Raw genomic sequence first — 26,004 nt, forward strand, 5'->3', positions numbered from 1 at the left:
GTAATGTAAGCTGCTTTTTACTACTGACTGATTTGTTTATTTTCCCTGCTTTGCACAGAAAAGAAAAAAAAAGTGATTGTTCCCTCTGTACAGAGCGCTGTGTTGATTATTAACACAGAGCTCTGGGCTGTGATTAGACACAGCCGATCAGCAGATCCCAGCCACAAATACCAGACTCTCGCTGTGTACAATTACAGGGGAGTAGGTGGGAGAAACCCGAAACAGGCAGCGACATGTGGGTATGTCCTGGTGCCTGTAGCTGCCACCTGCAGTGGGTTAGCAAGTGGTTAATTAGCAATGGTATTGGTAATATGCCCCAGGAAGGGCGTTAATGCACTGTCACTGATGTATTAGTGGCCAGTGGCAGTTAATTAACCCCCTTGTGCTGCATTAGTGGTACCAGTGTCCGTGTTAATTAACCCACTGGTACCACTAATGCAGCACAAAGGGGTTAATTAACTGCCACTGGCCACTAATACATCAGTGACAGTGCATTAACCCCCTTCCTGGGGCATAATACCAATACCATTGCTAATTAATTAATAAATCTGCTTACTTGAGTGATGATGTCCTCCTTGATCACACTCCCATTTTAATAGCTCTGGCAGGTGGCAGCACTCCATGCTTGTTTTCCATCCCACCTCCCGGCCAGCCTCTCTGTGAAGTCCCGCCGGCCAGGACTAGGAATCGCCTGTTGGGCGCAGCGGCGACTAGGAACAATATATAGGGGGGGGGGGGGTACACAAGATGCCACAGTCAAAACTTGGGGGGCACTAATAATTTTTACCAGTAAATCATACCACCAAAAATAAACTAAATAAGTGTGTGTGTGTGTATATATATATATATATATATATATACACACACACACACACACACACACACACACATACATATATATATATACACAAAAGTTGAGAGTAATGTGGTATTTTTATTGTCTTATCTTAACACCAGCAATGTTAGAAATCATTAACACAAGTGGTGAGGGGGGCTGTTAAACCCTGCAGTTGAGCCAAGTTTTTACCCTCACCCCCAACTGCTACTCCCGTTAGCTGCATAAAGGCAGTGGCTGTGGGTGTCTAATGCCTTCTAAAGAGTGATCTGCATGTGGAGTGCTCGAGTGCTCTTTAGAAAGCAAAATGAGTATGAACGAGCCCTAAGGCTTTAAGATGAAGCAGAGGTACAGAACACACAGACCTTGCATTCTTTTATCCCAGGTAGAGATCTAATGTAAGAAACAAAATTTCTGCTAGTTTAAAGGAATGCAAGTCTCTGATGAAGATCTTTCACAGCCTGGTGTCAGGATGAACATGAACAAACTGTAAGAGCATGTCTTCCTCGGATCCTGTTCCCCTTTCTCTCTGCTGCCTGCACTAAACAACCAACCTACCATGCTGCTGCCCCTCTCCCTATCACTGTCCATGCTGCTGCTTTCTATTCCTGAAGCAAAGGAAAACAAAACTCACTGTGACTCAGAGGAGCAGAGGGGTTATTTAGCCACTTCCTCCTCCTCTGGAACTGCTGCTTAAAAGTTGTCCAAATCTGGCGGCAGGGGAAAGGGGAGGGGCTGGAGTAGCATGATTGGATAAGATTTGCCATGTGACTGCACAGATCATCCTGCATCTCCTTGCTGTGAGTTTTAGCTTTCTGAGAATACAGACAGGGGCGGGCTGGGGGTCGGGAACACTGCTCGCTGGCTTCAGGAGCCGGTGTCTTATCGAATTCAGTCCCCTATCATATAGTGTCCTCCCTGTACTGCGCAGGCGCAGTACGGAGGACAAAAGAGACTCCGAAAGTCTCCGAAGTTCAACAGCTGATCGTCAGCTGTACACGGCGCCTGCGCATTTATTCTTACCCTATGTCCAGGATCATTCCCTACTATCCAAGTGGACATAGAGTTAGAATAAATATTTGCCGAGCGCAGCGAGGCCGTGCCCGAAGCGTGGCGAGCGAAGCGAGCCCGCGAGGGGCCCTCTTACACTGCCATCGCTAACAGGTGCCCGAGCGCCGTGTACAGCTGATGGTCAGCTGATCAACTTCGGGCATTTTCGGCATCTCCTGCTCCTCCGTACTGCGCAGGCGCTGCGCCTGCGCAGTACGAGGCGGACACTATCTGATACGAGGACACTATATGGCAGAACACCGGATCTGCTGCAGTCATTATGACAAGCAGGAGACCCGGTCTGCACTTCAGTTGGGGGAGCAGATGGGCGGCCTGGCTGTGCGAGCGATACTCGCATTAACAGTGGAGTCACTGAGGAGAGGGAGGGGGGGGGGGGGGGGAATCACTGCAGGAGATGACAGGCGTTCTCTCACTTGTAAGAAGTGAGGGGCGGGACTGGTCTCAGGCTTGTGCCAAGTGCAGGAGCGCACTCGGCACATGCTGTTGTTATTTATGTAGCGCGGCCAGTATACCAGCACTTCTACTGCGCCCCCATTGCTCCAGTAAATGGTCCCGCCCAGGGCATCCGCCCCTTCCGCCCACCCCTTGTACCGGTGTTCTGCCAAATACTGTCCTCGTATCAGATAGTGTCCGCCTCGTACTGCGCAGGCGCAGCGCCTGCGCAGTACGGAGGAGCAGGAGATGCCGAAAATGCCCGAAGTTGATCAGCTGACCATCAGCTGTACACGGCGCTCGGGCACCTGTTAGCGATGGCAGTGTAAGAGGGCCCCTCGCGGGCTCGCTTCGCTCGCCACGCTTCGGGCACGGCCTCGCTGCGCTCGGCAAATATTTATTCTAACTCTATGTCCACTTGGATAGTAGGGAATGATCCTGGACATAGGGTAAGAATAAATGCGCAGGCGCCGTGTACAGCTGACGATCAGCTGTTGAACTTCGGAGACTTTCGGCGTCTCTTTTGTCCTCCGTACTGCGCCTGCGCAGTACAGGGAGGACACTATATGATAGGGGACTGAATTCGATAAGACACCGGCCCTGGGCACAGCAGGCGTGTAGACCAAAGAGCTCAGCACAGGGATGGTTGAAATCCCTCATAATGGGCACAGAAGGTGTGCAAACCCAAGACACCAGTGTAGGGATGGCAGGAGACCCTCATAATGGGTACACCAAGTGTTCAGAGCCAAGAACTTAGCACAGAACTCTTACTAATACAGTCCCCAAAAGAAACTGTCAGGGGGTTCATCTTTTAAACATCCACCAAACACTGAAATATAAGCTTTGGCTGGAGTGAACCAGTAATATATGGAGAACATCAATGGGCTCTATATAAAACTATGAAACGTTAATATTATTTGTTTGTATGTTCCTAGCCTTAAAATGTTAATGTTTAGCAGGAGTGCGCAAATCAGATCGCTCGATGCCTGTGACATGCAGTTCCGGGTACTGGGCAGATGGGCTTAATTTTACATTTAGCCTTGCTGCTGGTAAGCAATTAGCGGACCTCCAGCTGTTGCAAAACTACAAGTGCCATCATGCCTCTGCCTCCTCTGGGTGTCATGCTTGTGGCTGTCAGAGTCTTGCTATGCCTCATGGGACTTGTAGTTCTGCAACAGCTGGAGGTCCACTAATTGCATATCCTTGACCATCACTCTTGGATACCTCTGCCAAAACAACTACCTTTGAATCTTTGCTACTATGGGTGGATCCACCAACACACACAGTCTCCCCACTGTATTCTATTTTTCTGGCATCGGCATTCCCAGACCTCCCTTCATATACACGGAAATGGGAAAAAGATCTCCAACAGACTTTCACCCCTTCGGATTGGCAAAAAAGTTTTATCCTGACACTAGCCACGAAAACCCAAGAAAAAGGGTAAAAGTTGGTAACCAGTTGGTATGGCCCTTCATCTCTCCATCAATTTATTCATAATATAGCCAATACCTGTTGGCAATGCCATGCCTCAAAGGGAAACATGGTTCACATCTGGTGGGATTGTCCCCCTGTGAGGATGTTTTGGAAACATATTTTTGACTTATACTGCAAACTTATGGACACAACTATCCATGCATCACCCGGAGTGGCTCTCCTGACCATGATTCCTGGATTTCTAAAGTCAGCGAAAAAGGATATGCTCAGACACTTTCTGCTAGAGCAGTCATTCTTCATCATTAGAAATCAACATCTATACCCTCCCCCTCTGGGAATGGGCAACCAAATTAGACTCCATTAGAGGCCTGGAAACGCTGTTGGGACAGGAAATGGGAAAGGAAGAACAGTTCTTCCACACTTGGACTAAGTTTCGACATTCATCTGAATTCCAGACCTGGGCTAAAGAAAATCCTACCACCATCTCCACTTAGCCATGCTAGAGTGTGTCTGATACTCCCATATATATATATATGTATGTATATTTGAACTATTTACATTTTAACCATAAGACCCCTTTCACACTGGGGCGGTTTTCAGGCTCTCATTCATTCAAGTGTAACTTTTCACACTAGGGCGGTGCACTTGCGGGACGTACTGAAAAGTCCTGCAAGCAGCATCTTTGGGGCGGGTTGGTAGCTCTGTATTTAGCGCTCCCAAATTGCCATGCCCATTGGAATGAATGGGCAGCGCTTCCGAATTGCCTAAAAAGCGATTCAGAAGCACCGCAACATAGGAGTTTTTAACCCCTTCTTTGGGGTTAAAAGCGCCCCGCTAGTGGCCGAAAAAGCGCTGCTTAAACAGTGGTAAAGTGTCGCTAAAACCGCAGCGCCTTACTGCGAATGCGGCCCCAGTGTGAAAGGGGTCTAACACTTGAACTCTACTAAATGCTGATACAGTTCATTTTTTATATTTAGGGAAAGTACATCCTTGGTTTACGGCAGGTGTACATTGTAACCTAATGGGATCGTAGGCAGAAATAGTTTACTTAATCTATAACTAATTTAAAATTATTAATAAATAAAATACTAAACCAACATTGGATACAATGGCCGCGGCCCTTTATTATAGGCAATTTATTATTATATAACATTAAACCATTTTATTTATTTCACATAACACCATATACATGCCATAAAAAGCTTAAGTTATACAGTTAAAAGCTTAATATATACAGCAAACACCATAACTTATACAGCCCCCTTTAAAGTATAAAGGAGCAAATGCCTCATAAATAGAGCCGCGACATGGGAGGGAGGGTGGGAGAACCTTCTTCTGCGGCCGACTGACAGCTGATGTCACATTTTAAAAATTTAAATAACAGGTTTTATTAGCAGAAACGCTGATAGGCTTTTGACAAAATTTAAACTAGCCAATCCTATTTGCATATACAAATTATGTAGCCTAATTAACTTTTTCCCTATTCTGCCACGTTCCCATAGGTGTAGGGCTAGGGACAATCGCCCCACTTTATAATGTATTTGCAGATGTTTATTACAGATGCACCTTCTTCGCTCACTGTAAATTAATTTTTGTTCTATATATTTGAAAACTTTAATAAAATAAGGTTGAGACGAACTCGTTCAGAACCCTTTTCTTAATCGCACATAAAACACAATGCGTGTGGAGCGCATCTGTGCAAACCACCTCAATAGAAACACATAATATCTAGCCTGTCATGTGAATCTGTGCATTTAAAAACACATCCAGAATCGAATATATGTGTGAACCAGGGCTTAGGCTCCATCCACACCTAGGTGTTTTGGGATTGCGGTAGAATGACTGTAATTTAATGGCACCTAAAACATGGTGCGGTTTCGCCGCGATTAATCGTGCGGCGATCATGGCAAATCGCATCACATAAAGCTTGTCGCCCAAAAGAAGCTCATGCTTCTTTTTGGTGGCAAAACTGTTTTGCGTTTTAGGTGCCATTGAAAATAATGACACCCGATTCTGCATTTTGTGATTGTAATGCGTTTTGTGATCTCAGGCAGAATCGCAGCTATTCTGTTACGATCCCAAAACGCCCAGTTGTAAAAACATTAAATGTTTAAGTCCCTTTTGTTAAAAGCCCCAGACATTCCAAAAAGAACTTCTGCCTAATAAAAAAAAAAAAAAGAGTCATGAGGGACAAGTAAATTAATTTTTAATTATTAAATTAACGTTAATTATTCATCTTTGTATTTTTACAAATCTCCTGGGCTCCTTATTGCTGGACCATTAGCCCTGGTTCACGTTGGTGCGATTTGGCATGCGATTTGACATGTCAAATTGGCAGCAATTGCTGGCAATGGCACCACCTTAATTGGTGCGACGCCGCAGTTTCTGTTTCTGTACTACTTTTGGCGATTTCGGTGTGCGATTTCCATTGACATCTGTGCAGAAACCCGCTCAGATGTCTCTGAAATTGCCCCCATAATCGGGACTGACATGCAGGCATAAAACTGTGCGAGTTCAGCTAAACTCACACAATTTCATTCCCGCAGTCAGTGTGAACCTGGGCTGACAGTCATTGATGGCCAGTGAGTCCCACATAGATTGCTGCCATGACCTGTCACAGCTGTTGAGTTCAGGGTATGCTTTAAAACAGAAGATGGGACTCAAAAGCAGGGGTCCACAAACTACGGCCCTCCAGTCATTCAGGAACTACAATTCCCATCATGCCTAGTCATATTTGTGAATGTCAGAGTTTTACAATGCCTCATGGGACTTGTAGTTCTGCAACGGCTGGAGGGCCGTAGTTTGAAGATCCCTGCTCAAGAGGTTAAAATCTCAATCATAAGAATATGATTCATGGCACAAAAATATTTAAAGGAGTTGTAAAGCTTTTTATTTTTTTGTATTAAAATAACAAACATGTTATACTTACCTCCTCTGCTCAATGCTTTTTCACAGGGCAGCCCTAATCATCTTCATCTGGGGTTCCCCACTGGCACTCCAAGCCCCTTCTCTTCATCGGGTGCGACTTTCCATGGGGGCACCCATGTGTGCTCGCTCCCAAGTCCCCCTGCTGAGTCCATTGACACAGACAGCGGTACTCGGCCCCACCCCCGCTCTCATGTCATAGAATTTGATTGAATGCAGTGGAAGCCAATGGCTCCTGCTGCTATTTATCTATCCAGTGAGGAGAGAGACAGCAGCTGGTGTCGCTGCACTCATGCACATCCCTGAGCTCAGGTAAGGAAAAGGGGGGGGGGGGGGGGGCGCTACAGCACAGAAGGTTTTTCACCTTAATGCATGGAATGCAATATGGCGAATAATCTTAAAGTGTTTGTAAAGGCAGTAGGTATTTTATCTTAATGCATTCTTTGCATTAAGATAAAAAGCCTTTTGTGTGCAGCAGCCCCCCTTAGCCCCCCTAATACTTAAATGAGGTCCCTCTCTGTCCAGCGATGTCCACGAGGGTCTCAGCTGTCCGAGATTCTCCCTCCTGATTGGCTGAGTCAATCAAAGTCAGCTGGCCAATCAGGGGAGAGAGTGGGCGAGGCCAGTTTGGGGCTCCATGTCTGAATGGACACGGGGAGCTGGGACTCAGGTGCCCCACATAGCAAGCTGCTTGCTGTGGGGGCACTGAACAGGAGAGAGGGGCCAGGATCACAGAAGAAGAGGCAACCGAGAAGAGGAGGATCTGGGCTGCTCTGTGCAAATCCACTGCAACAGAGCAGGTAAGTATAACATGTTTGTTTATTTATAGGAAAAAAAAACAAGACTTTACAACCACTTTAGTTTAATGTATGTGGTACAGGGCCGTGGTTTCAAGATCGCATTGCCCTAGGTACAGTTAAAGAGTGATGTCTTTCTGTTCTTTGGAGGCCACATGGGGTCTGTTTAATGAGAACTACTGTTCAACTGTACAGCAACTATTACCGCACAAACATATAATTAAAAAATGATAATCCAGTTTTCAAGATCTTCTTTCAGGTGCTCAGGCTCAGTGTGTCCTTTCACACTACAGCAGAAGGTAAAAGGATTGAGCCGGCAACTCTGTAGTCCATATAGCGATTTTAATATTTGGTTACAAAAAGTGACAAGCAAAACAGCAGACGCGTTTCGGCAACAGCCTTAGTTGTAGCATCTAGACAGCAAACAAATCTATAACTTTTGCATCAATGAATACGTTGGTTGTACATTAAAGCCGTGTCTTTTTTACATTTGTATAATTTTGTGTTCTTTTCATTGTTGAAGTCTTTTTTAACTTTTATCTCATTACAATAAATTCATATTTTTTAATTCTATGATTGTGGTGTAATAGTTGTCCTTTAAAGTCCCAAGTCCTATGGGGGTTTTGGTCCTGTCTACATTATCATGGGATGTTGGCAACTGGCACCTGGTCTTGCAATAGGAGAAATTATGACCAGACAAGAGAAAGGAGAGACGGATTTATGTTTCCTGAGCTATAAAGAGGATTCTGAATACTCTAAAGCCAGACATACATGGGTCGAATTCCAAACAAATTTTAGTGCGTTTTGTGATCTGATGGTGACACCATTGATTTCGAAATTCGACCAACCAAGCCTTCATTTTTGGTGTATGATCCCCTGATGAAGTCACGTGTTGTGTGACGTCACGCGTAGGGACGGGACAGGCACCTATGCCGACTGAGGCTTACGAGCTCGCCGCTCGTCGGAGATTAGCCATTTTTTTCACTGCTGTATTGTGAGTACCTATGTCTTATACTAATAAAAGCCAGTTTTAGCCTGACAATATTACACTATCTGGGACCTTCCTTTTTTTTCTATCTACATGCTCCCTTATCATCTGAGGGAATTATGCTCCAGGACTAGGACCACAAGGATAGAGGAAAAAACTTAAAGGATGGTATTCCCATTACTGGTCATATGCTGTTACCCCATTACCTTAAGGTAAGGGGCCACTGCTTACTAGTTTGTGTGTGAACACGAAGAGGAGCACTACTTTAATTTATTTGAGCACTTCACTGCAATTTGTGCATGCTAGGAAGCCGGTTTCATTCTGTGGAGGAGGACTCTTTATGTTTAAGCACCTTGATTGATTTATAAGTTTATGCCTTATTAGTCACGTGGACTTTTATTGCACAAGTCACTTTGTGTTTGTTGCATGTATATTACACACTGGAATTTACTGTTATATTGAATATTGTGCACTTTATATAAGAGGATTCACTCCTACATCTGCTGCTGCACCTTTTGTCATCTTTACAGTTAAACTCTGGCTATGGATATCCACTGAAAGTTACTATTATATATATCATGATTGCACTTTGCACTTTCTCTTTTTTTTAGTGTTTTGTTTCCACGTAGGATTGATCACATATTATCCATAACTGTTTATATTGTATTCTCCATATTCTAGTGTTGTTTAGCCCACTAGGAGATTAATTTTAATATTATTTGTGTTTTTGCTAGGATTAGCGCAGCACCACTTTAATAATTTATTAAGCCTTCATTTTTCACCTCATGTTGCTACAGAAAAGAGTTTTTGTGGCCGGAATCTTCTTTTCTCTCCAGGTCACAGCTCATGCGCATTTCTTTTTCAATTATATGTTTCATACGATTCTCCCATCATTGATTATAAATTTGTTTTTCCAAAAATTTCTAACATGCCTGATCACCCAAATTTGATGGCCGCACAAAAATCGACCATTGTTGCAGCCAACTAATGGTGTAAAATTTAAAGGAAAATTCTTAGTTACGATTTTCGTAATACAATTCTTTTGGAATTTGACCCATGTATGGCCTGCTTTAGTATTTGTACATATCAAGGCTTGGATCTGCCCCTAGGCACTAGCCCCCGAGTGTCATACAGCCCTGGCGTGACAAATGACAAACATACATGAGATGTAATCTTACCCCTTCCAGCACATTACCTGTAGACTGACCAAGCAGGTAGAGCCTGTTCAGAAGCGTCTGCCGTGTGTTCAAGTCATTGGCCAGGGTGAACGTGTATGCCATTAGAGCCAGCGTGTATGTGTTGGAAGTGCCACTGATGTTGTCTTTGAGGCAGGAGAGAGCAGGGCCCAACGTGGCGTCCTGGTTTCCAAACATAAGAATCAACATCCAGTTATCTGTTTTTCTTAGTATTTTCTTTTAAACAACTCCAGTCCAAACAGTTTTAAACAGTACAAGGTTGGATATATACATAAAAAATGGTTGGACTTTAGAGGCACGTGCTCACTCAAACAGGCAAGGTGGGAACATACACTATGTTGTCAAAATTATTGGGACACCTGCCTTTACACATACAGGTACTTTGATAGCATCCCAGTCTTTGTCTGTAGGGTTCAATATTGAGCTGGCCCACCCTTTGCAGCTATAACAGCTTCAAATCTTCTGGGAAGGCTGTCCACAAGGTTTAGGAGTGTGTCTATGGCCATTCTTCCAGAAGCGCATTTATGAGGTCAGGCATTGATGTTGGGCGAGAAGACCTGGCTCGCAATCTCCACTTAAATTCATCCCAAAAGTGTTCTATTGAGTTGAGGTCAGGACTCTGTGCAGGCCAATCAAGTTCCTTCACCCCAAACTAACTCATCCATGTCTTTATGGACCTTACTTTGTGCACTGGTGTGCAGTCATGTTGGAACAGGAAGGGGCCATCCCCAAACTGTTCCCACAAAGTTGGGAGCATAAAATTTGTTCAAAATGTCATGGTATGCTGACACATTTCCTTCACTGAAACTAAGGGGTTAAGCCCAACCCCTGAAAAACAACCCCACACCATAATCCCCCCTCCACAAAATGATTTGGACCAGCGCACAAAGCAAGGTTCATAAAGACATGGATGAGCGGGTTTGGGTTGGAGGAACTTGACTGGCCTGCACAGAGTTCTGATCTCAACCCAATAAGACACCTTTGGGATGAATTCGAGTGGAGACTGCGAGCCAGATCTTCTCGTCCACATCAGTGCCTGACCTCACAAATGAGCTTCTAAAAGAATGGTAAAACATTCTCATAGACACACTCCTAAACCTTGTGGACAGCCTTCCCACGAGCGTTGAAGCTTTTATAGCTACAAAGGATGGGCCAACTCAATATTGAACCCTACAGACTAAAACTGGGATGCCATTAAAGTTCATGTGTGTGTAAAGGCAGCTGTCCCAATACTTTTGGTAATATAGTGTATATTACTTATTGATGCACATTCATAGAGAGAATGATTGATATGTATATTTACTTTGTTAATTTATGTAAATTGTAGTCTGTTCTCTCTACTTACATAGTGAACTTTGTCTCTTTGCACGTCCTAAGGAAGCAGACAAGCGAAACGCATTGACTCATGAAGACGTACTGGTACAATAGCCAATTTACCAATGAGATGCACTATGTACTTTTGTATACTGCTTATGCAATTGGTATATTTACCATGAATGATTTTATTCACACATGATTTCACATGCTTTCTTTATCGTTTTCCTATTAAAAAAAAAATATTAATTTTATATTTGTATTGTCCCGTGGTGCCTCCAAAGTCTAACCATTTTTTATGTATATACCCTTCTATTCACATGGATGTGGCACTAGAGTGATCTACGTACTATTCAATATAAGGTTGGGAAGGGTTAGAACAGCCTCTCTCAAACTTTTTACCTTCGAAGAACTGTCAAAATAAGTCTTGGGGAACCCCTGCAAAAAATGATGAACCCTCCAGCTCATGGTCCTTTAGCTCAACCTTGTCCTCAAGTACCCCCAACAGGCCATGTTTTGGGAATTTCTCTTAGATTAAATAGCTGTCCAAAATACCAAGCCATTGACTCTGATTTAAAGCACCTGTGCAAGATAAAGGAAAACCTGCAAACATGGCCTGTTGGCGGTACTTGAGGACAGGGTTGAGAACCACTGCTTTAGCATGATCAGTAGCAGAAGGTTTTAAAGTGGAAGTAAACTTCCATCTTTTGCTTTTACCTATAGGTAAGCCTATAATAAGGCTTACCTATAGGTAGTGTAAATATCCCCTAAATGTGCTCCGTTTAGGAGATATTTAGTGTACATTCAGCCAGTGACATCACTGGCGCATGCGCTCTGAAGGAACGGCCACCCATGCCTTTTCTTCAGAGCCCTGTGCCGTGAATGACGGCTCCCGCGCTCATGCGTGGGAGTGATGTCATTGCGGCTCCGGCCAGTGACAAAACCCGGAAGCAAGACGGCTAAAGATGAGAGCGTCTGCAGTGCTTACATCTCAGCGCTGGAGGGCTTTGTTTTAAGGCAAGTTCAACATAATGCGCTAGTATATACTATAGTATATAGTGTATGTGAAGCAGGGCAGGGGGGTAAGTCATTTGGTATGTTGCTTTGTCCTGTATGAGTACAGCACAGGTTCAGTGTATGCATTTGCCCCAAAAACTGGACACACAGTGTGCCATAGACCTCATCAAGCAGATACCAACTCTGCTGAATGAAAATGGACAGCATTTAAGCAAAAAAAAAAAAAGGTTCCTCTTGGTCTGTTTTTGAAAAGACTAAATCAAAGACATTAGCTTTCACATCTTTTCTTCTATATGTTCCAAGATACTCACATCTTTGGGTTTTCCGCGTTCTAGTAGCGCAGATGTGATGAAAGCACAGAGTGACAGGTCATCATTCACTCCACCCTGAGAACATAGCATTGCCAGAGTTAAATATACAAGTACAGATACAGTCCAAAATGTACAAAATATAACTGGATATTAACATTTATAGGTAATAACACCAGGGACTGTCGATCCAGGGAACACCCAAATTCCTTCTGGGGAATCAAGAATGTATTTATTTATTTTCCCCCCCACTGGAGAAACTTGGACCAGGTATTGTAGTTTCCTTTATGATCAACTGTGGTCATAGGAATCTGTATATGGAGGTTTTCTATTTATAATTTTTTTCAATTGGTTGAACTACATGGACTTGTGTCTTTCTTCAACCTGATTAACTATGTAACTATGTTAGTTATTTAGTGTAGGCCCAGATCTAAGGGGTTGCTGGGTTGGTCTGCACCCCCCCCCCCCCTCGATTTATGCTGCACCCCCCCCCCCCCCCCCAAGTCTCTGAGAATACATATACTGATCCAGGAGCCAGTCTAATGGGGATAAATGATGTAAGGGGGGTCTTTGATAGGGATAAGTGATGTAAGGGGGCATTCTGATGAGAGTAGATGATGTAAGGGGCACACTGATGGGAGCAGTTGATGTAAGGGGCAATTGATGTAAGATAGAACTCTGAGGGGCACAAGTGATGTAAGGGCACTTTGATGGAGACAGTTGATGTAAGGGGCAATTGATGTAAAATAGAACTCTGAGAGGCACAAGTGATATAAGGGGCACTTTGATGGAGACAGTTGATGTAAGGGATCACTCTGACGGGGGCACTCAGATGGGGACAGTTGATGTAAGGGGACATTTTGATGGGGACACCTAGTGCAAAAGGGGACCCAGATTTTTTATTTTTATTTTTTTAAATTAAGTTTTTATTTTGGATAAAAAAACATAACATCTGAAAACATAATTGCGGACACAGCCACTGCAATACACATAAGTACAAAGAAATGTGTCCGGTTGAAATATATCATATACAACATAATGTAAATAGCATGACAATGACCATATGGTCGCTATTGTTGTTGGTCTTGTGTTCCTAGTATCCGGTGGCTCTGATAGAGACACCTGATATAAGGGGGCACAGGTTCTATTTAATCATCCTAACCTAATGACAGCCAATACATACTGGTATTCCCTGTTCACTGCTGCATCACCTCCGCGCCACCTATCAGACGTTACTTCTGGGTCGTGACATGTGGTAAAGAAGCGTGTCACGTAAACACGGAATACTGGTTCCCTGCATCTCTGGCACACTATGTTACACTGTCATGTGATGGTAATGCCCCCTGCCTTTTTTTTTATGCACCACCAGAACAGGTAGGGTAGATCTGGCCCCGATTCAGAGCCTTATCTGGTGCCACCAATAGAGCAGAGCAGAATCTGGTGCTACACTGAATGCATAAGACTTAAAGGGGTAAAGGTTCAGGTTTTTTTTTTTTAAACAAACATGTAATACTTACCTCCACTGTGCAGTTGGTTATGCACAGAGTGGCCCCGATCCTCCTCTTCTGGGGTTCCTCCGCGGCACTCCTGGCTCCTCCTCTTCTCGAGTGTCCTGTCGGAGAAGCGCTCTCCTACGGGACACTCGTGCGGGCGCGCTCCCATGTCCTGCTGCTGCATCTGTTGACACAGACAGCAGGACTCGGCTCCGAGACCCCCCCCAGCGCCCGTGTCATTGGATTTGATTGACAGCAGCGGGAGCCAATGGCTGTGCTGCTATCAAGCTATCCGGACACGAGACATCGACCAGAGCTGGTGCGCTCGTTCCCGTCACGGGAATTACAGGGCTCAGGTAAGTATAAGGGGGGCTCAGGGGGCTGCTGCAGTAAAGAAGGTTTTTCACCTTAATGTATAGAATGTATTAAGGTGAAAAACACTGAGGGTTTATAACCCCTTTAATTTAGAGGCATTTGCAGATATCTGTGATTCCAAGTCTGCTAAGAGAAGTGATGGAGGAGCTGGGATGGATCAGATTAGTTCACGTGTTGGTGTTGACCACCTTGGTCTGTCCCGGTGTCCATATGTCTCTAGGGCAGGGGTCTTCAAACTGCGGCCCTCCAGGTGTTCAGGAACTACAATTCCCATCATGCCTAGTCATGTCTGTGAATGTCAGTGTTTTACAATGCCTCATGGGATGTGTAGTTCTGCAACAGCTGGAGGGCCGTAGTTTGAGGATCCCTGCTCTAGGGAATAAAGAGGAAGAACAGTGTGGTTTTCAAACCCCTGGACCACTGCACCAGACTGCGTGGACAGTGAAACTGTGGAGAGGGGGGGACTGGGTGAAAGTGAGGATGAAGGGTGTTATTTCACCTTTTCATTTTTTCTGAAATAGTGGACTTACAATTTCAAGGCACATTACAATTGAATGAAAAATCATTTATGGAAAGTAAAAATGCTGCACGTAAGCATTTAAAATACTCAGTACTTTTGAGCATTTTTTTTAAGTTGGAACAGGGATATTACAGAAGCCAGCATTACACAGAGGCAGTTGAAATAGTCCAGTATACAGTCAGGTCCATAAATATTGGGACATTTCTAATCTTTTTGGCTCTATACACCACCACAATGGATTTGAAATGAAACGCACAACATGTGCTTTAACTGCAGACTTTCAGCTTTAATTTGAGGGTATTTACATACAAATCAGGTGAATGGTGTAGGAATTACAACAGTTTGTATATGTTCCTCCCACTTTTTAAGGGACCAAAAGTAATGGGACAGATAACGATCATTGATCAAACTTTCACTTTTTAATACTTGGTTGCAAATCCTTTGCAGTCAATTACAGCCTGAAGTCTGGAACGCATAGACATCATCAGACGCTGGGTTTCATCACTGGTGATGCTCTGCCAGGCCTCTACTGCAACTGTCTTCAGTTCCTGCTTGTTCTTGGGGCATTTTCCCTTCAGTTTTGTCTTCAGCAAGTGGAATGCATGCTCAATCAGATTCAGGTCAGGTGATTGACTTGGCTATTGCATAACATTCCACTTCTTTCCCTTAAAAAACTCTATGGTTGCTTTCGCAGTATGTTTCAGGTCATTGTCCATCTGCACTGTGAAGCGCTGTTCAATGAGTTCTGAAGCATTTTGCTGAATATGAACAGATAATATTGCCCGAAACACTTCAGAATTCATCCTGCTGCTTATGTTAGCAGTCACATCATGAATATATACAAGAGAACCAGTTCCATTGGCAGCCATACATGCCCACACCATGACACTACCACCACCATGCTTCACTGATGAGGTGGTATGCTTTGGATCATGAGCAGTTCCTTTCCTTCTCCATACTCTTCTCTTCCCATCACTCTGGTACAAGTTAATCTTGGTCTCATCTGCCCATAGGATGTTGTTACAGAACTGTAAACGCTTTTTTAGATGTTGCAAACTCTAATCTGGCCTTCCTGTTTTTGAGGTTCACCAATGGTTTACATCTTGTGGTGAACCCTCTGTATTCACTCTGGTGAAGTCTTCTCTTGATTGTTGACTTTGACACACATACACCTAGCTCCTGGAGAATGTTCTTGATCTGGCCAACTGTTGTGAAGGGTGTTTTCTTCACCAGGGAAAGAATTCTTCGGTCATCCACCACAGTTGTTTTCCATGGTCTTCCGGGTCTTTTGGTGTTGCTGAGCTCACCGATGCATTTTTTCTTTTTAAAGGATGTTCCAAACAGTTGACTTGGCCACACCTAATGTTTTTGCTATCTCTCTGATGGGTTTGTTTTGTTTTTTCAGCCTAAGGATGGCTTGCTTCACTGATAGTGACAGCTCTTTGGATCTCATATTGAGAGTTGACAGCAACAAATTTCCAAATGCAAATAGCACACTTGAAATGAACTCTGGACCTTTTATCTGCTCCTTTTAAATGGGATAATGAGGGAATAACACACACCTGGCCATGGAACAGCTGAGCAGCCAATTGTCCCATTACTTTTGGTCCCTTAAAAAGTGGAAGGCACATATACAAACTGTTGTAATTCCTACACCGTTCACCTGATTTGGATGTACAGTATATACTCGTGTATAAGTCAAATTTTTCAGCCCCTTTTTTGGGGCTGAAAGTGCCACCTTCAACTTATACACCAGTCACTGCCGTCTGCCTACATGATCAGCGTGTCATGCAGGCAGACGGCGGCCAGCGTGTGCTGCATAGACTCGGCAGCGGCTCTTACTGTTCAAAAGCCGCGCCTCCTCGTCTGTGATAGGCAGTCAGTGTACAGCCTATCACAGACATTCTCTCATCCTCGTCCATGGTATGAGGATGAGAGAATGTCCGTGATAGGCTGACCGCTGACTGCTGGGAAATGGAGTTTTTATGACGTACAGGAGGCGCGGCTTTTGAACAGTGAATGGCCGCCGAATACTACACGCTGATCGGAGCAGAGCGGTGTACGGATGATGCACAGGACACAGGTAGGATGCACACACACACACAGACACATGCACACAGATACATATACACATACACAGGACACAGGTAGGATGCACACAGAGACACATGCACATAGGTACATATACACATACACAGGACACAGGTACATGACACAGGTACATATACACATGACACATGCACATATACACAGGACACATATGCACAGGACACATGATACATGCACAGGTGCAGATGGGCATTGTTGACCCTCTTTTTCCACTTGCAGTAGCTGCTGCATTTCTCACCCTCGTCTTATACTCGGGTCAATACATTTTTCCCATTTTTTTGTGGTAAATTAGGGCCTCGACTTATACTCGAGTATATACGGTAAATACCCTCAAAGTAAAGCTGAAAGTCTACAGTTAACCTCCCTGGCGGTATGATTATTTCGGATTTTAGGTGCTGAAAGCGGTACAATTATTTTGCATGGAAATTTGGCGTTTTATATTGTAGGTCTGTAAATCTTAACAATAACGCACTTAAATCTGTCCAAACCAAATCTGTTGAAACACAAAAACATAAATTATAATATAATAAATAAAAATAAATAATTTTAAAAAATAAAAATAAATAGTAATAAAATAAATTTCCCCACGATTCACTATCGCTCAATTCTGCAAGTGTTCTAATTTACTATCGCTGTTTTCTAGCTGGTCTAAAGCCACTTTTGACGTAAAGGGACACTTTTTGGTTGCTATGGACAATCTCCAGTTTCCAGGCAGAAAGAACAGTGTATATCATGTAAAACTGCATGCAGGGCATGGGCCAAAGCACTGGGGACAAAAGGGATGTGAAATCATTTCATACAGTACTGTAATCTGTAAGATTACAGTACTGTATGTGTTATGATTTTTACTTTTTTTTTAATTTGCCGCCAGGCTCCGCCCCCGTGCGTCGCGACGCTCGCAGGGAACGGAGCCTGGCACAGAGAGGCTTCGGAGGAGGACACAGCCCGTGGACACTGCGGGGGACATCGCAGGATCCCGGGGACAAGGTAAGTAAGGAGGCACCAGGATCCTGCGATGTAATCCCGAGTGTGGCTCGGGGTTACCGCTAATGGTGCTGAATTTTAACCCCGAGCCACACTCGGGGAAAACCGCCAGGGAGGCTACAGCACATCTTGTTCGTTTCATTTCAAATCCATTGAGGTGGTGTATAGATCCAAAAAGATTAGAATTGTGTTGATGTCCCAATATTTATGGACTTGACTGTAGCTATATCAAATCCAACAAGCACATAAAAATGGTACGCGTTCAAATCAATGTTACTAGGAATAGCATGGCACACATGGGCAGGGCAATTCACAGAATTCAATACAAAAAAAATCTCCAATTCGCTTACTAGTTAGTCAAACAAAATAAAAGTCTAAACTCCGTCAACCACAGTCAATGAGTTTTCCTGCATTACCTTCATGAGAGTGTGAAACAGCATACCCCTGTTGTTAAAACATCCATCCGGCCTCTGCTCATTATTCAGCCATGACACGGCCTGACTGAGAATCTGGTCATCGATGAATATGTAATTTTTAGCCTGATAGAAGCACTTAATCACGAATGCTGTAAGCCTGAAGAAACACAAGTTCCAGCGGTCATATGGGGAGCATATGTACAGTATGTACAGTACAAGCTGAATACAGGTCAATACATTCCAAACCATTGGGCTGAATCTTCTTGGTGTGTTCCTCAGGGACTCTAATAGTGTCTTTAGCTTCTCAGGGACTTCAATGATGTCTTATGTTCCTCAGGGACTCTAAAGCCTGGTACACCCTATTTGTTTTTCTTTTTTCGCTCAACCCAGCAGACTGAATAATTTTGGAGGGACGTCCAGTTCTCGGTAATGTCACTGTTGTGCCATATTTTCTTTACTTGATGATGACCATCTTCACTGTGTTCCATGGTATATCTAATGCCTTGGAAATTTTTTGTACCCTTCTCCTGACTGATACCTTTTAACAATGAGATCCTCTGATTCTTTGGAAGCTCTCTGCGGACCATGGCTTTTGCTGTAGGATGTGACTAAGAAAATGTCAGGAAAGACCTACTAGAACAGCCAAACTTTGTAGACTTGTTATATTCACTGTACATGTTGCCAAGCCCCTGTAGGGTTTGCTTCTATATTGTGGTTCATCTGTCACCCTGCCCAGCCCAGCATTCATCTCTCAGGCACTCAGAGACATAGAACAGTCCATAAGCTTTTTTTTATCTTTTTTTATTGAGGGGATTTAACTTGGATTGGGAATGGTAAATTATGGGATGCCTAAAAAGATTCAGTGTAACTTGCTTGGGACTTCTATTTACACACCTGTATATACACTCCAGTCTTTTCTCCAACACAACTCTTGCTTAAGACCTCTTTACCTTACTCCTCCAGCACTTCAATTTCTGCAGACCATTACGCCTGCAGATTCCCAGACCAGCTAGCACCACATGGTTGGGCCTGACACTAACTCAGTCAGGCCTCAGTGAATTGCCTTTTGCGGGCAGGAACCCCAGGCCCCTATAATGTAGAAATATTTACGGTGCTAACTGTCCTTAACTCGGCTACTGATCCCAGTAAACCCTCTTTAGGTCCTGCCAGCCCCCTGGCTACAGTTGCCTCTTTCCACTGATTTTCCCACTGTCCACTCTTCTGGTTCTGCACCCATCTCAAACTGCAACTCCCAGTTCTCTCGGATGTGCCTCCCTAGACCTCCCAACTGTGCTTCACTCACCAGCTCTCCTGGCTATGACCAGTTGTCCTCTCTGGAGTCTCTTAGCAGTATTCTCTCCCGCTGTCTCTTTGCTCTTTCATGTGCCTCTCCTCCAGGATCTCTTCTCCTCCTGGCTGCACCCGAGCCCAGGCCCAAGGTCACCTCCCCCCCTCCCCAGACTGGGGATCTCCCTGTGGGCTCCGACAGCCTCCATACTCTCTCACTCCAGCTCTTCCACCCAACAACTCTCCCCAGGTTTGCTGACCCTAGGTATTTATGGAGGTCTGCCCCCTGCAAATCCAAGTTGGGGATTGGTCAAGGCTCCTTAGAATATCCCAGGCTGCTCCACCTCTCCTCTCCTCCTCTCTTTCCAGAATCTTCTGAAAACAAGAGGGAGGTCTCAGTGATGCTACCTATGAGTCACCCAGCCCTGTCCTGAGCCACCCCCCAGCCCAGAATAAAAACAAACAGGCCTACCTAAATTTTCCTGCTCTATAGAAAAATCCAACCTCTAGCACCTACCTAACTAGAGGGTGCTACGTACAGTGTATATATATATATATATATATATATATATATATATATATGCATATATATATATATATATATATGCATATACACACACACACAGTATCTCACAAAAGTGAGTATACCTCTCACATTTTTGTAAATATTTTATTATATCTTTTCATGTGACAACACTGAAGAAATGACACTTTGCTACAATGTAAAGTAGTGAGTGTACAGCTTGTATAACAGTGTCAATTTGCTGTCCCCTCAAAATAACTCAACACGCCTTTAATGTCTAAACCGCTAGCAACAAAAGTGAGTACATCCCTAAGTGAAAATGTCCAAGTTGGGCCCAATTAGCCATTTTCCCTCCCTGGCGTCATGTGACTCATTAGTGTTACAAGGTCTCAGGTGAGAATGGGGAGCAGGTATGTTAAATTTTGTGTTATCGCTCTTACTCTTTCGTACTGGTCACTGGAAGTTCAACATGGCACCTCATGGCAAAGAACTCTCTGAGGATCTGAAAAAATGAATTATTGCTCTACATAAAGATGGCCTAGGCTATAAGAAGAGTGCCAAGACTCTGAAACTGACATGCAGCATGGTGGCCAGGACCATACATCGGTTTTACAGGACAGGTTCCACTTAAAACAGGCCTCGCCATGGTCGACCAAAGGAATTGAGTGCACGTGCTCAGCTTCATATCCAGAGGTTGTCTTTGGGAAATAGACATATGAGTGCTGCCAGCATTGCTGCAGAGGTTAAAGGGGTAGGGGGTCAGCCTGTCAGTGCTCAGGCCATACGCCGACACTGCATCAAATTGGTCTGCATGACTGCCGTTCCAAAAGGAAGCCTCTTCTAAAGATGATGCACAAGAAAGCCCACAAACAGTTTGCTGAAGACAAGCAGACTAAGGACATGGATTACTGGAACCATGTCCTGTGGTCTGATGAGACCAAGATAAACTTATTTGGTTCAGATAGTGTCAAGGGTGTGTGGCGGCAACCAGGTAGGGAGTACAAAGACAAGTGTGTCTTGCCTACAGTCAAGCATGGTGGTGGGAGTGTCATGGTCTGGGGCTGCATGAGTTCTGCCAGCACTGGGGAGCAACGGTTCATTGAGAGAACCATGAATGCCAACATATACTGTAACATACTGAAGAAGAGCATGATCCCCTCCCTTCGGAGGCTGGGCCGCAGGGCAGTATTCCAACATGATAACGACCCCAAACACACCTCCAGGACGACCACTGCCTTGCTAAAGAAGCTGAGGGTAAAGGTGATGGACTAGCCAAGCAAGTCTCTAGACCTAAACTCTATTGAGCATCTGTGGGGCATCCTCAAACGGAAGGTGGAGGAGCGTAAGGTCTCTAACATCCACCAGTTCCGTGATGTCGTCATGGAGGAGTGGGAGAGGACTCCAGTGGCAACCTGAAGCTCTGATAAACTCCATGCCCAAGAGGGTTAAGGCAGTGCTTGAAAATAATGGTGGCCACACAAAATTTTGACACTTTGGGCCCAATTTGGACATTTTCTTGTAGGGGTGTACTCACTTTTGTTGCCAGCGGTTTAGACATTAGCGGCTGTTTGTTGAGTTATTTTGAGGGGACAGCAATGTTATACAAGCTGTACACTCACTACTTTACATTGTAGCAAAGTGTCATTTCTTCAGTGTTGTCACATGAAAAGATAGAATAAAATATTTACAAAATGTGAGAGGTGTACTCACTTTTGTGAGATACTGTGCATATATATATATATATATATATATATATATATATATATATATATATATATATATACACACACACACACATATATATACACACACACATATATACACATATATATAAAATATGTTATATATATATATATATAAAACGCCCACGTAAAGTCAGCAGCTACAAAAAGTGTAGCTGCTAACTTTTAATAATCAGACACTCACCTGTCCCACGGTCCAGCGATGCGGGCGAACGAAGCTCCGCTCCTCTCCCCCTCCTCTCAGCGACAACAGCATTCTGACTGTGGGCACCCGGCTGTGGCTTCACAGCTGGGCACAAACTGCGCATACGCGAGCCGCGCTGCATGCTGTGATTGGCCGGGCAATCTTCTGAGACACATGACGTGTCCCAGAAGATTGCAGGGAGGGAGGGGGGAGAGGTGAACTTCCTTCCGGCGCCGCGGAGCCCCAGTAGGAAGTGGGAGCTGGGAGCATCCGCTCCCCCCCAAAAAAATGACATGCCAAATGTGGCATGTCAGGGGGTCACCTTCACTTAAAGCAGAAATTATATTATTACCAACTGTTCAGTGTTCACTACTCTTCTCTGCTAATCCCCCCACCGGCTTCTGATAGAATTCCGCATAGAATTCAAAATGCTAACAGCAGACAAAGCCATCCAAAACTCTGCACCGAGCTACATCAGACTAACCTAGTCTCAAAATATTACACAGACCGTCCTCTACGCTCCTCCCAAGACCTCCTTCTCTCTATCTCCCTTGTTGCCTCCTCCGATTCTCACCTCCAGGACATCCCTAGAGCAACTCCCATCCTCTGGAACTCCCTACCCCAATCTGTCCAACTATCTTCTACTCTGTCCACCTTTAGGAGATCCCTAAATACCCATCTCTTCAGAGAGATGCCTATCCTGTCTCTAACTAATAAATTGTACTTTTACCTTGTCCATCACCTAATCCCTATTACCTTTTGTATCACTTGATCCTTTGTTTTAGATTGTAATAGTGGCGGCCCGTCCATTAGGGGCGCAGGGGCGCCGCCCCCCCATCCATGTGTCTGTCCCATTAATCTACATGCAGGATGCCGGATGCATGGATTCCAATGGCGTTTTTTTTTTTTTTTTTTTTTTAAGCACATGATTAGAGCCAGAGGCTCTAATAGACTTCAAAAGGGTGGGCTCGGGGGGCGCCCCAAGCACATCCACTTGTGTGACAATAGCGAATGAATATCCTCATTCTCCTCCCAGCCAATCAGGAAGCCCCTATTAGCCATATGCCTAGACAATCGTGTCTCAGGACACGCTTCCTGTTCCTGTGCGGCTGGGAGGAGAATGTTTCTGTGTGATCCCTGGCAGAATCGGTCAGTGTGGACCCGGCTCTTCCTTCCCCTGCCTCTATAAGGTAAGGCATCTGCCATCCGCCTCCTCCGGGTGATCGCCGCCGTCCATGTCTTCTGCGCGTATGGGGGTTGGTGATGTTAGTTTGTGCCGCACCCCCCAAAATTTTAAGCACCAGCCGCCATTGCATTGTAACTCCTAACAAGTAGGGCCAACTGATCCCTCTTGCATTGAATTGTATTATTAGTGTACGTTCTCTTTTCATTTTGTGAAGCACTGTGCGAATTGTTGCTATATAAATCCTGTATGAAAATAATGATAATATTAACATGGAGAGTGGCTCTAGACTTAGTATTAACGTCACCATGTGCTGCCTTCACCATCTTGTTCTCCAAAGGCGCTGTATGATCCGTCCGAGTGTTTATAGTTGAGCTCTCTTTGATATCCTGGTGATAAAGAAGACATGTCAGGTTAAATAAAAAAACACTGTAATGTAGAACTGCCGAAGGAAAAAATGTATACATCGAACTGTGATGCCATGCAGAGCAAACTGCCTGGATATATTACAGTGCTCACAGGATCCCTGCCGGGTCTTCCAGGATTTTCAGGACTCCTAGAACCTCCAGTGCTCACAGGATCACTGCTAGGCCTTCCAGGATTTCAAGGATTCATAGGACCTTCACTACCTCTAGGACTTCCAGAGTTCTCAGAAACAATGCTGATCAGAAGGGTATTAGGCATCAGCCTTTGAAGCGGCTGGTGCTGTCCTATCATTAGCTACCTAAGAGCCAGAGCACTATAATACTTACCTGCCATTTGCCTGTTTGTTGTCGAATTGACATGACTACTCTCTTGCTTGCCACCCACCAAGACTCCAGCCTGGACCTGACTACTCTCTCGCCTACCTGGGACCTGACTACTCTCTCTCCTGCCTGAAACTTGATAACTCTCTCATCTGCCTGGGACCTGACTACTCTCTCGTCTGCCTGGGACCTGATTACTATCTCGCCTGCCGGGGACATGACTACTATCTTGCCTGCCGCTTGCCAAGCACTTTGTCTGGCCACTCTATTGTCTGAAGCCCTGTGAACAATCTCCGCACCATAGCTTTTCCATTCCAGTCCCCCCCTTGGTGGGGTGATCCTGAGGGCCATGACTTGGTGCCAGTTTGCAGCAAAATAAACCAGGACCACTAGGGTTCTTGGCCCATCTCCACCATCAGGAGCTCCGATGAAGACCAACTACCCCTTTGACTCTGCACCTTGGGGGGGTCCCCGCATCACCACTCAGGGGGCGCCATAATGGAATGGGTTTCCTGATACTTTACCATGTCCTCCTCTGATTCCTTTCATTCATTTCTATCCCTTACTAGAAAAACAATGGCTAAACTGACTTTGTAGACAATTTTTCTTTCCAGTTTCCATACCTACTGTGTTCATTCAGAGCCTGCTTTAGCAGCCTGCTGTTGCAATGTGGGAATTTATAAGCTCATAACATCCCATTTGAAGAAACTGTGCAGCTGCACTAGGACCCTCTATAATTTAGATGCTCATTTGCAAGAAATGTGATTGGTGCAAGCCAGGGGCGGACTGACCATTGGGCCACTAGGGGGCCCCATCAGGGTTGCCAGCCTCAGTAAAACCAGGGACAGTATGTATAAATCTGTTTTTTTTACATCTGTCTGTGTATACTGTGTGTACATGTATGTGTATACTGTGTGATTGTATACTGTGTGTGTGTATACTGTGTGGCCCCATAATCTCTGATTGCCAGGGGCCCCATAATCTCCTATTGCCCGTGGGCCTCATGACTTCTCAGTCCGCCCCTGGTGCAAGCGCTACAACCTCTCCTGCTGTCATGGATTATTTCTAGGACAGATGAGTATTGGGGATATGCTTTATAATTCACTAATTCTTGAACATGTCTGTGATAGCCAAGTGGTATCAAGCACAGAGAACTTCCCTTGTCTTTGGGGCAGAAAAAAAAAGTAGGACATACCCTGTAAGATTCTTTTAAAGTCTATCCTTCAGCTTTAACTATTACCACTATGCAGTGTTTGTACTTGGGAAGGCAATTGCATTGGGGACCCAAATATGGTTATGGTAGTGGAGCACATTGCAGACCCTTTCCATATCTCCATATTAGTAGCTTGTACCGGGCTTGTTTACTTCAAGTAGCCATGTCAACAACTTCATACAAAGTCCAAGGAAAGTGTCAGATCAATAAACTAAGGGTCCAAACATTTTTAATATTGGCTATTATTCAGCAACACAATACAATACTGCCAATGTGTTTTGGGGACCCAGAAGCCTGGAAGGACTAAAAATGGCAGAATCACATTTAAATCTTTTGAAAAATTAAATAATTTTATAAAGTTCCCAGGAGCAAAATAGCAACAGCAAGCGTTCATGTGCATTCTATATGGTGCCTTTCAGTGGAGAAGAACGTCATGCTGCTATGTGAATGGAACAGTGTATGTATTGTGGTTTACCTCCCTAAATTATTCCATTTTTGAGGTAATGAGCCTTTAATCTGCCCGTTCAGCGGCATATGTCCTGGGTGTGGAGCACCCCCTTATCTACAGTATGTGCTGCCTCTGTGGGTGACTGTGGACCTGGGATATTATGGACTATGGCTCCCTCCTCTTATGTTTAAGCAATGCTACCTGCATGTATTTCTATACCAGTTCACAAGAATAGATAGAGATCCATCAACTTCTCAAGTCCCACTTTTTGATAATATTGATATATTTTGTATATGCCTAGACAACTCCATGTTTTGTTTACTTTACATGGCTGTTTATGGTGGGCCTAATGCTGAAGGTGCCTGGTAAAATACTATGCACCAAATATATTATTGATGTTTTAGCTTGTTTTTAACTTTCTGAATAAAATAAAATATGATGTTTTAATAATACAAGTTATATGT

General features: G+C 44.4%; 1 protein-coding gene across 2 annotated transcripts in view; it reads right to left on the reverse strand.

The window, feature by feature from the left end:
• Positions 1 to 12,413, reverse strand: part of LOC141105843 (alpha-2-macroglobulin-like protein 1) — a 51,521-nt gene extending 39,108 nt beyond the window's left edge. The window contains exons 1-2 of one of the 2 annotated variants that reach the window (XM_073595974.1): positions 12,321 to 12,413; positions 9,678 to 9,840 (exon numbers count right to left, since the gene is read on the reverse strand). In XM_073595974.1, the coding sequence (XP_073452075.1) occupies positions 9,678 to 9,840; positions 12,321 to 12,410 (253 nt within the window). In that variant the 5' untranslated portion in view covers positions 12,411 to 12,413. Of the gene's footprint in view, positions 1 to 1,469; positions 1,655 to 9,677; positions 9,841 to 12,320 lie in introns of those variants that run through there. The other variant, XM_073595975.1, reaches the window with a different exon arrangement.
• Between the last annotated feature and the right edge of the window lie 13,591 nt (positions 12,414 to 26,004).

The sequence above is a fragment of the Aquarana catesbeiana genome, linkage group LG08 (assembly GCF_042186555.1).
Source record: "Aquarana catesbeiana isolate 2022-GZ linkage group LG08, ASM4218655v1, whole genome shotgun sequence".
In the NCBI taxonomy this organism is placed as follows: Eukaryota; Metazoa; Chordata; class Amphibia; order Anura; family Ranidae; genus Aquarana; species Aquarana catesbeiana.